Source organism: Mya arenaria, chromosome 5 (genome assembly GCF_026914265.1).
Source record: "Mya arenaria isolate MELC-2E11 chromosome 5, ASM2691426v1".
Taxonomy (NCBI): domain Eukaryota; kingdom Metazoa; phylum Mollusca; class Bivalvia; order Myida; family Myidae; genus Mya; species Mya arenaria.
In genome coordinates this window covers 9,676,736-9,690,909 of record NC_069126.1, presented here as the reverse complement: position 1 = coordinate 9,690,909, position 14,174 = coordinate 9,676,736, and the positions used below count along the sequence as shown (strand labels likewise).

The 14,174-nt window shown below is 35.7% G+C and overlaps 1 protein-coding gene across 2 annotated transcripts; it reads left to right on the top strand.

Moving 5' to 3' along the window:
* Window positions 1-57: 57 nt before the first annotated feature.
* LOC128235077 (transmembrane protein 192-like) lies at window positions 58-13,219 on the top strand. Of its 2 annotated transcripts, none has more exons than XM_052949792.1 (7): window positions 58-192; window positions 4,279-4,413; window positions 4,712-4,848; window positions 5,726-5,820; window positions 6,575-6,724; window positions 7,119-7,227; window positions 9,028-13,219. In XM_052949792.1, the coding sequence occupies exons 1-7, from the start codon at window positions 163-165 to the stop codon at window positions 9,164-9,166; spliced, it is 795 nt and encodes a 264-aa protein (XP_052805752.1). In that variant the 5' UTR covers window positions 58-162; the 3' UTR covers window positions 9,167-13,219. The 2 variants fall into 2 exon arrangements, with proteins under 2 accessions (XP_052805752.1, XP_052805753.1); XM_052949793.1 differs by lacking the exon at window positions 58-192 and adding an exon at window positions 255-351.
* Window positions 13,220-14,174: the final 955 nt, after the last annotated feature.

Genomic DNA, 14,174 nt, shown 5'->3' with positions numbered 1-14,174 from the left:
ATATACATCCGAGGTTGTTTTTGAAAAAATGGCCGAGGAGCTCCGAATGATGACACCGGTTCATTCTATTTTTCTTGGGGTTAATAACAAAACTTCCGCGAAAATCAGGAACTAATATATTATCTGATTTAATTGTTTCGAGATTTAAATTGTTGCAAGAAAATGGTCAGCTTGTCTCAGGATGCAAGTAGGGTATGGTATTGACTTCTTACCAGTTACAAACATGCTATCAGCTTTTCGAACAGAAGTGAGATGTACATTTGTGTCTTGTCCGAATAGTGGTGTCCAAAAATGCGTGAATCATAACTTTATTGTCGGATGTGCAATGTACCCTATGATTAATATTCACAGGTATGATACCTTACATGTATATCGGCTAATTCTGTGGCAGCTTATGAAAGATTAGGTTATGTAGCAAATTCTTGTAATATATGTCGAAGCTGACAACTATTGTTGTTGTTGTTGTTTGTCGAATTATGGCGTCGTCGTCGCCTATGGTCTCTATGTACTTTATCGAATATTTTTGCCGATATCATCTTTGTGCTTTATTCTATGTACTTGTACTCTTGTTACTTTGATTTATTTTTTTTGGACTCCTTGAATTTTTGAAAGTTGTGTGTTTTTTAAAAAGGAATTATTTTTTATTATTTTTTATAAAATTAAATATTTATTGCCTGTTTGTTTCTGACAGATATAAGCTTAATGAATCCATCAGTTCTTCTTTCGCACAATTCGTTATTTCTTCTATTTCACCCGCTAATAACCCCAACGTAATTGCTGCATTGGGTATGCCATATCTGTATAGTATTTGCAAAGTTCTTTCTTTCAGTCCTCTTCTAGCTTCATCATACTTTTTACAGTAGAGTAAGAAGTGGTCTACGATTTCAGGAACTTGGCAGACACTGCAACAGTTGTCTGTTTGGTCTGGTGTCTGTTTTGCCCAGTGATCTTTTAGCCGGGTGTGACCACTTAGGAGTTGTTTGATTAGGGTGAAACTTTTTCTTTTCTTTTCACCAACGCAGTTTCTTACCCCGGGTGAGACAAAGATGTCATGTATGGCGGAAGACCTCTCAGAGTTACGGTATTGTGCTGACCATTTTTCATTAATTGCTTTTCTTTTCATCATTTGCATGACTTCACCTGCATCTTTCTTTTCATCATCGAATTCTGCTTCATCAAATTCTGCTGCCTTCTTAGCCCCTTTTTTTGCCTGCTCTTCAGCCAGCTCATTTCCCTCTATGTTTTTATGGCCAGGTATCCAGTGCACATGGAGTGTATTACCATTGTCCTCTAAACTTGATACAGATGTTTTAATGTTAAAAACGGTTTCAATTTTGTTCTTGGGAATCTCTCTGAAAATGCTGTTGATATTGCTCCCTGGCAGTCTGTGAATATGTGAATGTTTTTTCCTTGTGGTGTTGTAGCTGTTAGGAAGTCCAGTGAAAGTTCAATACCCGCCATTTCGCCAGAAAAGTTATTGCCAAGTTTTGACACGCCCTTATTTAACAAAACTGGATTTCTTGTATCCTTCAAGATAGATGGCAGCACCCGCACCGGTAGGGCCTGGGTTACCCAGTGAAGAGCCGTCTGTAAACACTAGGATGTCTCCTCCAGATGTAGCATCTAGTATGTGTGCTATATTTGCTGTCTGGGTTTCCTTATCCACAGTGAATTGTTCGAAGTTAACCTTTTCGCGTGTCCTAGAAAGACCAATGTACTTCACATTGTACTCAAATTCCTTCTCTATATTTTCTAGATTGATTTTGTCTTTGAGTTCTGTGAAGCGGCACATTAGAAGCGCAAATGTTGTAGGTTTCCCTCTAAAACTTGACCTATTTGACATCCACTTGTTAAAGTCTTCTTTCAGTGGGTCTTCATCTCTTTTGGCTACAGTTCTGACCAGTTCCTCTGCTTGTCTCAACTTAATGTGAATGTTCATTGGTTGGGTATTTGTTAATAGTTTCAATGATTCTGTGCTTGTACTTGGTAAACATCCACTAGCTTTTAACATGGCGCTGCGTTGGACCGGTTCAAATGCGCGTATGCATTGGTCAGTTTAAGTGACCAGTACAGGTAAGCCAAAGTCCAAAATTGGCAAGACCAAGGCTTTGTAGAGTTTCATATATGTAGTCTGTGTGCAACCTCTGTATTTACTTGTGAAACAATCAAGTCCTTTTAGTGCCCTGTAGCCATTCATTGACTTCTCATGAATGTGGGTGTTGAATGACAAGTTGTTGTCTATGGTTACCCCTAGCAATTTTTTGTTTTGAACCAGCTCAATGGGAATATTATTGTAAACCAACTTCTTAAAGGGTTCAATGTCAGTTTTGAATAGGATTGCCTTAGTTTTTTCAGAGGCTATGCTCATGTTCCATATATTAATCTTATGAAGATCTTATTTGTTTTTTCAATGGCGTTTTCAATTGACTTGTCACTGTTCCATTTGCTGGCATCATCTGCAAATTCTGTATGATGTCCGGTCACTCCGTCCATGCTGTCCCTTGTGTAGAGGTTGCAGAGTGTTGGGCTCAGAACAGACCCCTGTGGAATGCCTACTTTAGAAATGATTAACGGAGACTTGTGGTCATTTACCTTTAGGTAGTATTTTCTGTCGGTTATGAACTCCTTCAAGTATATCCAAAGTCTTCCACGAATGTTGCTGTTGAATGCCTTTTGGAGTAGACCAGCCCTCCAAACTCTTTCAAAGCATGATTCATAGTCCATGATGACCAATGCTGATTTTTCACCCCTATTGTTGTTTTCCTGTATGCTTTGTACAATACGTAGTAGGGATTGCGTACAAGACTTATTTTTCCTATATGCATACTGATATTTTGACACTGCATGTTCTGTTTCAAGTTTCCATGTGAGTCTCTTTTTTTATAATTTTTCAAGTAATTTTCCAATGATGCTTTCTAATGTTATAGGTCTGTATGATTTAACTGTATTGTAGTTTTCTTTTCCAGGCTTTGGTAGCATAATTTTTGGGTCTGTTTTAAAACCGCCTGGCAGTTTACCTCTCTCCCAGCATCTTTGGAACAAGAAAAGCAGACTTTTGCTTAGCATTTCGCCACAATTTTTCAACATTACCCCAAAAATTCTCTCTTCTGGACATGGTGCACTGTTCTTGTCAAATTCTTTTAATACCGATTCTACTTCATCAAGTGTTATGTCTGAATTTTCCATTGTGTGTGGATCTCTCACCAGAGACATTCTTTCATCATTTTCAATGGTTTCAACTTGATTTTCAATTTGGTAGTAATGTGTATGGCACTTTTCTTTCGCTTCGAGTGTTTCTTTACCATATTTTTGTTTCATTTCCTGAAAAATCTCCACATCAGATACTGCTAGGGATAAGTCTTCTTTAACAATAGGCTGGACTGCACACTTGGATTCATCACTTCTATGTTTGTTTATTATTTTCCAAAACTTCGCTGGTTTCCTAGGATCCAGCTCATGTGTCAATAGGTCAAGGTATGCAGTTTTTGCCTTTTCTATAGCTTCCTGGAATGCCTGTCTTGAAATACTAACTGCACGTTATAAGGCGGATCTGACCTTACCTGGAATTTTCTTTTTGCCTGTTGGAACTTTTTGTTGAGCTCATTTAATTCAGGTGACCAATAACCTTTGCTATGTGGACAAATCTTCTTCTTAGGTATCACATTTTCTGCACTGCTGAGAAGAGTCTCTACTAGAGATGCATACATTACATCCACATTTGAGTTTGTTTGTTGTTCAATCCAAAATATTACAAATATTGTTGTGGTTTTATCGAAATTGTTGACTTATTGTCACCGATGTTCTCGTTGTACTTTGACGAATTGACCCATTATCATCACATAGTACTACTTCACTTTGTACTTTAACTCTTGCTACTTATTAACTTTTGTTAACACCACTTAATTTGGAAAGTTGTTTGAGTCTATTTTTTATCATTTTGATAGTGACGTGAATTTTGTGCAGTAATCTTATTATTGACAATAGATGTGTAGTGACCATGCTCAAAGTCAATTGATCATCATTCCACCCACAAAATAATAATTATTCATGCAATTAAAAAAATACACAATCTGCTGATACCTGGCTGAATAAAATGTTGAATGCATGGGGAGTGACATGCAGTTTAAAATGCGCCAAAATATTGCTAATATTTTTTATTTGTACACATATCGCATGCTTTTTGTTTTTGTTTTGATCATTTTGTCAAAATAAGGTAAACATAAAAGTTTTTAACATCAACCTATATTGTGCGCCTTTAATACCAAGAAAATGTTACAGGGACATTTCTTTGAGGAACACCAGGAGGATGATGACTTAACGGACTCGGCCAACCTGTCGTTAGTGATGAGCACAGAACAGAGTGGCCGCACCATCAACACAACATGGTCCATACTGCTGGAAATTTCCCTTCTGGTATGCCTACTGAACCCTTTAACAAAGGATTAATGTTGAGGAATTAGTTATGTTTAATAATCTTAATCTTTTTTGCTCTGCTAGATTGAATTAAATTTCTTGGACATGATCTGACCATAGTAAACACTGTATTGATTTAGAGCGTTTCTTGTAAAGAACTTGCTGTTTTGTTTTCAGAAATTCATAGCTTTTTTTTTCATTCTTGGAAACCGTGTTGACCAAGTTTTTGTTGTTTTGGGAAAAATAAACAATACATTCTGCATGAATTATAGATAACATAAGTTTCTTTTTCTCTCAGATTGGAGTATGGGTATGTGTCTTTATCCTACCAAAGCTGTGTACAGATGAGAAGTGTGGAGTCTCTGCCTATGCGCTGGAGCTGTTCTTAGTGGCTGGAGTCTGGTTCATTCAGCTTGCCATTGATAGATATTACAGGTTAAACTCTACTAGACTACTATTTACCATTTATAAAATGGATTAAATGTGATACAGCTAGAGTCTACTTGATTGGAGGTGTCAAAATCAAGAATGACATTTTATTTTCTGGAGAAGAAAATCCTGTTTGCTATTGGATGAATTCAGGAATTATTAAAAATATGAATATGTCGAAAATAAGCACCCAGCTAATTATGAGTGCCATACAGTATTCAGGTTTATGGGCTATTGTTGTAGAATAATATGATATTAAAGTTTTTAGGAACGTTGAAGGAAAACATTTCTATGACTGGAGTAAGGTTACACTATTATAGGGAGGGATATTTATGAAAGATTTTCATATTATATAGTACTGGCACATTGAATTGCTCATACATGTATTTTACATTCGCAACAGGCTTAATCCTTAACATGGAACGTAATTGATTAAAAACACAACATAGCGCTTACTTCCCTTTGCATTATAAAACACTGCTTGTCAAGGGAGATCACAGCAGAGAAAGTGGTTTTATTCTACATCGGTTAAGTGGCTATCTTCAATAAGTTGAACTTATTGGGGTACACCCTTACAATTGTATTCGTACAGATATGAACAGATGTTTGATATAATATCCTTATTGGCGCATATCAAAGTATATTTCCGCCAATGCCCACCTATCTCTGTAGCCCTGTTATATTGAATTATGATGGTCAGTCCAGATTCACTGTTTCTTTTGTACTTAAAATTGATGTTCCATGGATCATGTTAAGTTATGTGTATTTTGTCATAGTATGCTTAACAGAAATATATGTACTACTTAAACCAAATAATTTAACAAATCCATTCAATTCTTTGTTATCTTGTTTTGTTGTAATTTTTCTGTACATATCTGTACAGAAATCAACACTATCGGAGCCGACTGTTTGGGTACTTGAACTTCTACCGCCAGACACGAAACATCCGACGTCTTCCCCTCGTTGTTGCTTCAGCAGGTTCGTAGGGGACAGATAGCCTGCCTTTATTTACAGACCACTATCTAATTGATAATTAATATCTATCTTACTTTCTCTGCCTGTCATTGAAGCTTTTTTCCCTTCTATATTCTTGGATTCTGTTAATCTCTGGGACGTTGCTGGTTTTGACATGCATCCATGGAAAGTACAAAGCAGAAATTTGAAAAGATCCAAATGCGCCATTCTAAAGAAGCCAATCCTTTATGGTATTAAGTTACGTAATCCATACAGTTTGCATTTTGATTTTGAAAAATAATGATAATCTTTACTAGATTTCAGGGCACAAGAACCATACCTCTGTATTTTAACAATGATTGTTCTTTGTTCATTTTTATACTTCATTTTTATACTTGTTTTTTATCTTGAGCATATTCTTCTAATTTTCTTCGCTTTTGTATCCAACTGTCTGTAACTGCTTCTTGTCTAAATTGCATTGAGTCTTCTCTTCCGAAGTGTTTGTGTCTGCTCTTTTATTCTTCAAATGATCTGAATGATTTCCTAATCATGCTTCAAATATTTGAGCAGCTGCTTTCTTTTTCCAAATTGTGCTCTTTCAGGGAGCATATAGATTTCATTGATAGCCTTGTTTTAATTGAAATCTTCTTAAATTTTTTAAATCTGTATTGCATTTTACTTTGTAATTCTGATACGTTAGATATTTAAAAAGGTTCGTACAGGTGTGTATGTGAAATATTGTTCATGGTTTTATATTTAATGCAAAAATCACTTTCAGCCCTGTCCATTCTCCTGATAACGACCCAGATAATCATGGAAAAGTGTGTTCACCAAGTGAAGTGTGGTCCCCTGTCACGGGAGGGCTACATACAGATCGTAGTGTCTGTGTCCTGTGCGCTGCAGATTGGTCTGTTGGTCATTTATAGCAGTAAGTGGGCATGAATATTTCATATGCTTTGATAGATGCACTTAATCATAATTTTATATCATGAACCAGTGAGCTTACCAATGGTCTATAAAGCACAAGTCGGCATGCTTGGTTAGTAGAAGGGCTTGTTCCAAATTTGATTATTTTTAGCGAGTCATGTTTCAAAGTAAAATAGTGTTATAAAGAAAAGAGTTGCTTTTGTCGATATTGCTTCTATTAATTTAATAAGATTTAATTTTTATTTCTTTCTCATGGGACAGTATAGAAAAAAAGGAAGACATATTGAATAAGATTAATCAGTTTTTCCACTGTCAAGTTTTATCTTCATAGATAAAACTATTTGGAAGAAAATAAAATCAAAAGGAAACAACTTGTATAAATGTTTTTTTTCCAGTCCGCACAATCCAGTTCAACAGAAGTGGAGCCTCCCCCGATGTTAACCAGGAGGAATTGATGACCAGCTTCCTACAGACTAACTCTATTTCATCAGATATCGGCTTCAGGTAAGCCCTGTGTGATCAGATATCGACTTCAGGTAAGCCCTGTTTAATCAGTTATCGGCTTCAGATAAGCCCTGTGTAATCAAATATCGGCTTTAGATAAGCCCTGTGTTATCAGATATCGGCTTTAGATGAGGACTGTATTATCAGATATCGGCTTTAGATGAGGCCTGTGTTATCAGATATCAACTTTAGATGAGGCCTGTGTAATCAGATATCAGCTTCAGATAAGCCCTGTGTAATCAAATATCGGCTTCAGGTAAGCCCTTTGTTATCAGATATCGGCTTTAGATGAGGACTGTGTTATCAGATATCAGCTTTAGATGAGGCCTGTGGTATCAGATATTGGCTTCAGGTAAGCTCTGTATTATCAGATATCAACTTTAGATGAGGCCTGTGTTATCAGATATGGGCTTTAGGTAAGCTATGTGTTATCAGATATTGACTTAAGGTAAGCCCTATGTTATCAGAAATAGGCTTCAGATAAGCATGCTGTTATCAGATTTTGGCTTTAGATGAGGCCTGTGTTAACAGATATCGGCTTCAGGTAAGCTCTGTGTTATCAGATATCGGCTTAAGGTAAGCCCTGTTTAATCAGATATCGGCTTCAGATAAGCCCTGTGTAATCAAATATTGGCTTTAGATAAGCTCTGTGTTATCAGATATTAACTTAAGATGAGGCCTGTGTTTTCAGATGTTGGCTTCAGATAAGCCCTGTGTTATCAGATATTCGCTTTAGATGAGGCCTGTGTTATCAGGACTCGGCTTCAGGTAAGCTCTGTGTTATCAGATATTTGCTAGTTTAGCCCTGTGTTATCAGATATCGGCTTCAGGTAAGCCCTTTGTTATCAGATATCGGCTTCAGGTAAGCCCTTTGTTATAAGATATATCCGCTTCAGGTAAGCCCTGTGTTATCAGATATAGGCTTCAGGTAAGCCCTGTGTTATCAGATATCGGCTTCAGGTAAGCCCTTTGTTATCAGATATATTTGCTTCAGGTAAGCCCTGTGTTATCAGATATCAGCTTAAGGTAAGGCCTGTATTGGACAATTGATGAACTTCAGATCGAAGTTCCTTATGAATACAGGTAAGCAGTTTCTAATCTAAAAATCTTATTTCCTACCCAACAAAACTTCTCATCTGACACGTGGTTCAGAACCCTGTTCGACAAATTATTCAAGGTCATCTTAGTCAAAAGAAAAGGAGACAAAATTTGCTTGATGATTTGAAATCGGCCATTTCCTTGGCATCCAACAGATGGCAAATTTCTTTTAAAATCGTGCAAAAATCCCTTTCTTAGCATGTCACTCCATGAATTTTTATTCACAATAGAATGATTTTAGTGCAAGTATCTCGTAGGCAAAGCTTCCTTTAGGCCATGGCCTAAATTTGTTTCTAAAATATAAAAACTGAAAAATTCCAGGTATACAAGTTACAGGCTCTAAGAGATCAGTGTTCTTGGAAATGTACAAACTGCTAGGAAATATGCACCAAAAGCACCTCCAACAATCTAGCTAGTAAAAACTCCAGGGGGGGCATACCTTGCACCCACATCTAGAAAACAGTCTACACTACATTTTTAGCCAAACTGTGCACCGGAACTTGCTCTCAAATTACTCCAAAAAAAAGGCCTGAAAGTTCAAAATATTCGACTGAATTGATATTACTAAAGAAAGGAGGTCGAAGCAGTAAGCTAAATTAAAACTAATAATCTCGTACAATTCTAAGTGTGTCATTACTTACTTAGGTATGGTAATGTTGGACCAGCAATTCTTAATTTTACAATTTCAATTCATTCTTTTAGAGATGCAGGGTTGCTTGACCAGGTTCTAGAGAAGCAAGCGGACATGATTCGATACCTCCGACAGCACAATGAACAGCTAAGCAGGAGGATTCTCACTCTGTCTGAAGAAAACGAGAGTTTACAACTGCGGAAAAAATGAAGGGTTTTTCACAGTCAAATGTGATTTATCATAGTAGAATTTATAATTAAGATTTATATCCGGCCCGAATTGCTCGAACAATCTCAATTCCCTTACAACAGGCTCGAGCTAAGCACACTATTTTTCCTTTTGGTATTCTTTATGATATTCTCACTTTGAAGAGTTTGGAGTCTTTAAAAGGAAAATATCATGATGATATTAGCCAAATACACTTTTTTGTTTTGTATTATCAAGTTATGTTATTTGGCTAAATGAAGTAAGATACTTGAGCTTGTTCCACTTAAGGTTGTCGAGAAATTGGCGCCATCATGGTCTTGATAACAGTTTCTTGTCGCAGGATTAATGGATGAGGAAATATACGTTCACAGTTGCACTATGAACAAAATGAACTTTGGACAAAAAAAACCCCCCAACACTTGGCAAAACACACATATTGCTTTGAGCAAAAAACAATCAACACTTCGGACAAAAAAACACTCACACTTGAATTTTTGTGTGACTTTCTTGCTTCGCTATGCAGGGTAATTACATGTATCTGTACAAGTTTCTTGTTGCTATTCAGGCAGTTATTTGTTAACCATATTTCGTTATCAGTGAGACATTCAAAATAGTTAGTACAATTTGTTAAAAAAATATGTTGTTGTTCACCTCTTATGTTGAACAATCCTAACTTGCAAATTTCTGATTTCTGTTTTTCCCCTAACTTGTAATAGTTTTTCTTTTCTCTACAAAGGGTAGTTGAGATGTATGTCATTATTTATTTGGAACAAATAGATTGAATTCCACTTCCATTGTTCAACTTGTGGCTTCCATGCCTTCATGTTATTTAATGTTCATGAACAAATTCAACTTTACATTTGTAGCATTTTTTTTAATGCTCTGCAACGTATACATCTTTGCAACCACGGTACTTTCTTCTGTCACACTCCATGATAAATACAGTGGAAAAATTGACTGACAAAATTTTGTTTCAATGAGTATGCTTGAGGCAGGGGAGACAACTTCAAGAAAATTACATGTAACAATTAAATACGCTCCATTCATCACGCATTGTCAGTTGTCTCCATAATCGAGTGGGCAACGAAGCTGTTTTAAAATTTGTAGTGACCTGGCAAACAAAGTTCAATTCCAGCTCACGAGACAATGTTTTCAGTGTCTGTGCATATATCTGCGTTGGTTCATTGTGGAACAAATGAAACTGCCTCTTTAATTATTCATAATTATGAGGTTTTATTAGCCAACTTGCCAACATTACACCACGAAGCATAGTACAGATGTGTATTGGTAGTATCCAAAGATGCATTGTATTTAAAGTTTTTATAAAAAAAAAAAATTGTGATATTTATAAATATATTCCATTGTACATTGTATTCCTATATAACTGGATTCTAGTCATATATGTAATTAGAGACTGTCGTATTGTTGTTTTGGCTTGTTTTCAGTTATAATCTAAGAAAATATTATATGGTCTATTTTATTTAAACACACAACACACCCAGCCCAGAAAGACAAAATGATAAGAAATTCCATAGAAGAGGTCCCTGTTAAATTTTTTATACAAATTTGAAAAATCTTATTTGGGACTATCCGTATTTGGGACTATCCATATTTGGGACTATCCGTATTTGCTCCACAAACAGTAATGAACTGTTTTTTCTAAAACAAATCTTGATTTCATTATATTATCCCAAAGTTAAAATAATTAAGACATTCTTGTAGATCTCAATCTGCACGTCCACTATTACTGTCTTCATTTCATCTCTTAGAATCTGATATCTTTCTTTTCATGTGGCTTGAAAAAAGGGGTTACATTTATTGAAAATAATGTGAATACATGACGCGTATGTCACATCTTTTAAAGCCAAAACAACCTGCCAAATTATGCTGCCAGGGTTAAATGCTGATTCAAAATAAAATTGAAATATTTTTAGCATATGACTATGAATCTATGTCTAAGAATATCTAAATACATGTTTCTGAAACACTGTTTTCACACTTGTCACTATAACACAATACTTATACTTATGGTATCTTATACATTTCCTAATACTTAGTATTACACAAGATAAGTTTCAAAATAATAATGAACACATAATATTTACACCTTTATTGAAATGTCTTAAACCCTGTTTGCCTTCGCAGCAGCATACAGGCTGCCGAGCCTACGTTTCTTCACAGCCTTCCAATGTTGCACAGCTTTGTTTTATGGAAATTCCTCAACACTGGGTACCTTGGTGAGTTGTATAAGGATCTGTAAGGAGTCTGCATGAGAGAAACTTTTGGCTTATAACTTTAATATTGTTCTGGAGGCTCAACCCTTGCTCACATGCTATGCTACTGACAGGAATGCACAATGAGATATGCAACTTTTCTGTCAGAATGCTGAACAGTTTGCCTGTGTTCTCATCACTCAAGGTTTCGTTAGAATGCCTTAAATACAGGAAATTTGTTATGTAGCACCTCTAGTCCATTGGCAATATCTGATGTTGATCAGATTCTGAGTTTGAGTTTAGGCTCTTCCATCACCTTCTTCATGTCTTCAAGCTTGCTTGTTCAGATGCCTGAGCCAGTCACATGGATGTACAGGTTCTTCAGAATCTGTTTGTAGGTCTGGACATCTGGAATTGCCTTTGGTGCATCCGAGCAGTTTATGGGATGTTTGTGGGCTATACAGTGAACATGTGTCATATATGGCAAGTCCTTAGGCGGCCTTAGCACCTATACTGCTATTATTTCCAAACATGACTGATTCACCATTAAATCTATTCAATAGACTGGACTGTATGACAGAGATGTAGATGATCACAGAAGATGTACATGTAGTGCAGTTTCATCAAAATTAGTACATTTCAGGAGTTTTGTGCAAGACTTTTGTAACATCTGCTATTTCTATTTTAAGTTAAAACTGTCTCGCGCTTAGCCCGCAATTTCAAGAGTGTTTGGAGGAAATATTACCAACAACTGTGCAAGAGCAACGACCCTTAATCACCATTTTGAAGAATAGTTGCTATCTTGATTAGATTATTGTGTTCTGAAGAAAAATAATGAAATCTACAGAAATTATTTTTCTATAATTTGGGCAAATGAGTAAAATAATTGATTCTAAGCGACATTGTATTATTCATAGGAAAATGGAAACAAAGACCTTTTTTGATAAAGGTGTATCAACAATTTATGAAAATAGTATGTTCATTAAATAAATTTAATATGAAAGTGGGCAGTTTGAATGTATATGTACGCACAATACACTCGTTATCCAGAGCTATGTGTGCACCTAATACCTAATCCTGATTACAACTGATAACGAGTCAAAACAATCAGACTTCCTCTATGTATTATGTATAATTGTGTAATTATTTTATTGTTGACCATAGTTTGGTTAATAAATTTTACAGAAATTGTATAGCCAGGGCCATCTTTATTAACAGTATGCTTGAAGTCACCTGATGGGCTTACCAGAAGTACCCCCTTAACTAGGTCATATTAATGTAGCGATGTCTTGTTCAATTAATGTGTAGAACGACTGTGAATAAGTTTTAAGTCTTGCCCTACAATATGATTGTCTTTTATGCAATATCAAAGCCATTATAAAAACATTTTCAATGTTCATACAAACAAAACTTTGTTTAGAGGGAAAAGGTGTCCGCTTGTTTGAAACGTTTCAGGTTTCATCAAGAGTACCCTCTTCTGATCTCACATTAAAAACGTTTGTAATGTATGTGTTTTGATCGTATTTATTGTTACCAACAATAGTTCCATAATAATGTAGATGTGCATGGCCATTTTGTATATTTATTGATAGAGTATAACTATATTGGTGTTTACCTGTATCACTGTTACCGGTATTTGAAATACAAAATGTCAGTTTAAAAGGAACCACATTAAGATGTTAATTTATGTGAATGAATTATTTATCTCGCCAAAGCTATGATTTTGTATGAAGTGGTTTATTTCTTATGATTATTTGTTCTAGACAAAATTGTATATAAATAGAATATTTTATATTTGTTATTTCTATTTGTAATATTACCATGACTCTGAACAATTCTTCAATAAAGAATTTTCTTAAAATGTTTGTCATGTTATTGCACCCGGAAGAGGCTATATTCTCCCACCTCAGATAACTAGATCCAAAAATTTAATCATGCTAGAAATTCTAATCTTGCCCACGGGCAAAGATAAAAGAAGCACCCGTATGGAACTTTTTTTTAATGGTCATCACAAAGTAATTACCTCCCTTGTTGAAGACTGCTGTCTGTAGCATCATAGAAACCTTGTCTTGTGGCAATATATAGAATGCTAATTAATTATTTCTCGCTTCAAAATGTCACCAGAAAATGGTCTTCACCCACCTTTCAAGAAATAATGCTTCACTCTTTTCAGAACTATTTAAAGACTGATTTGACTATTAACATAACCTTAATCACTGCGCGCATATCCATGACAACCACAAATTATCACTTATCCATACGCATTTTCATTATGCACAAGAGTTCCAGCAAAAAATACATATTTACTTAATTTTGTTTAACTGAGGTGGGAGAAAAAGCATTTACCATAGCTGATCGTGTAAGATAGGTTCATCCTAACCCTTATGCAGTGTGTTTTGCCCTACGCTCGGGTTGGGATGAACTTATCTTACACTCTCCGCCATGGAAGATACTTATAGAGATTGCACTGTCAGTCCCATCTGTCTGTTAACAAACTTCTCTGCCATTACTAATGATATTATTAATTGGAATCAACCTTCACAGAAAAGTTGAGCATAATGAAAAGGTGTTTCATACATGGTTTGTGCTCGCATTGCACAGGTTAAGGTCAACTAGTAGGTTCCGCAAACTTTTTAAACACCTAGTATAATCAGATAGGAATTTGTAACATGAAGCTGGTCAATGGTCAAACTGACTATATTTCCAGGTGGAAGTTTGAATAGATGACACTGGCCAATGTTTGCTAGGCCAGAGGAAAACTGACTATATTTCTGGATGGAAGTTTGTATAGATGACAC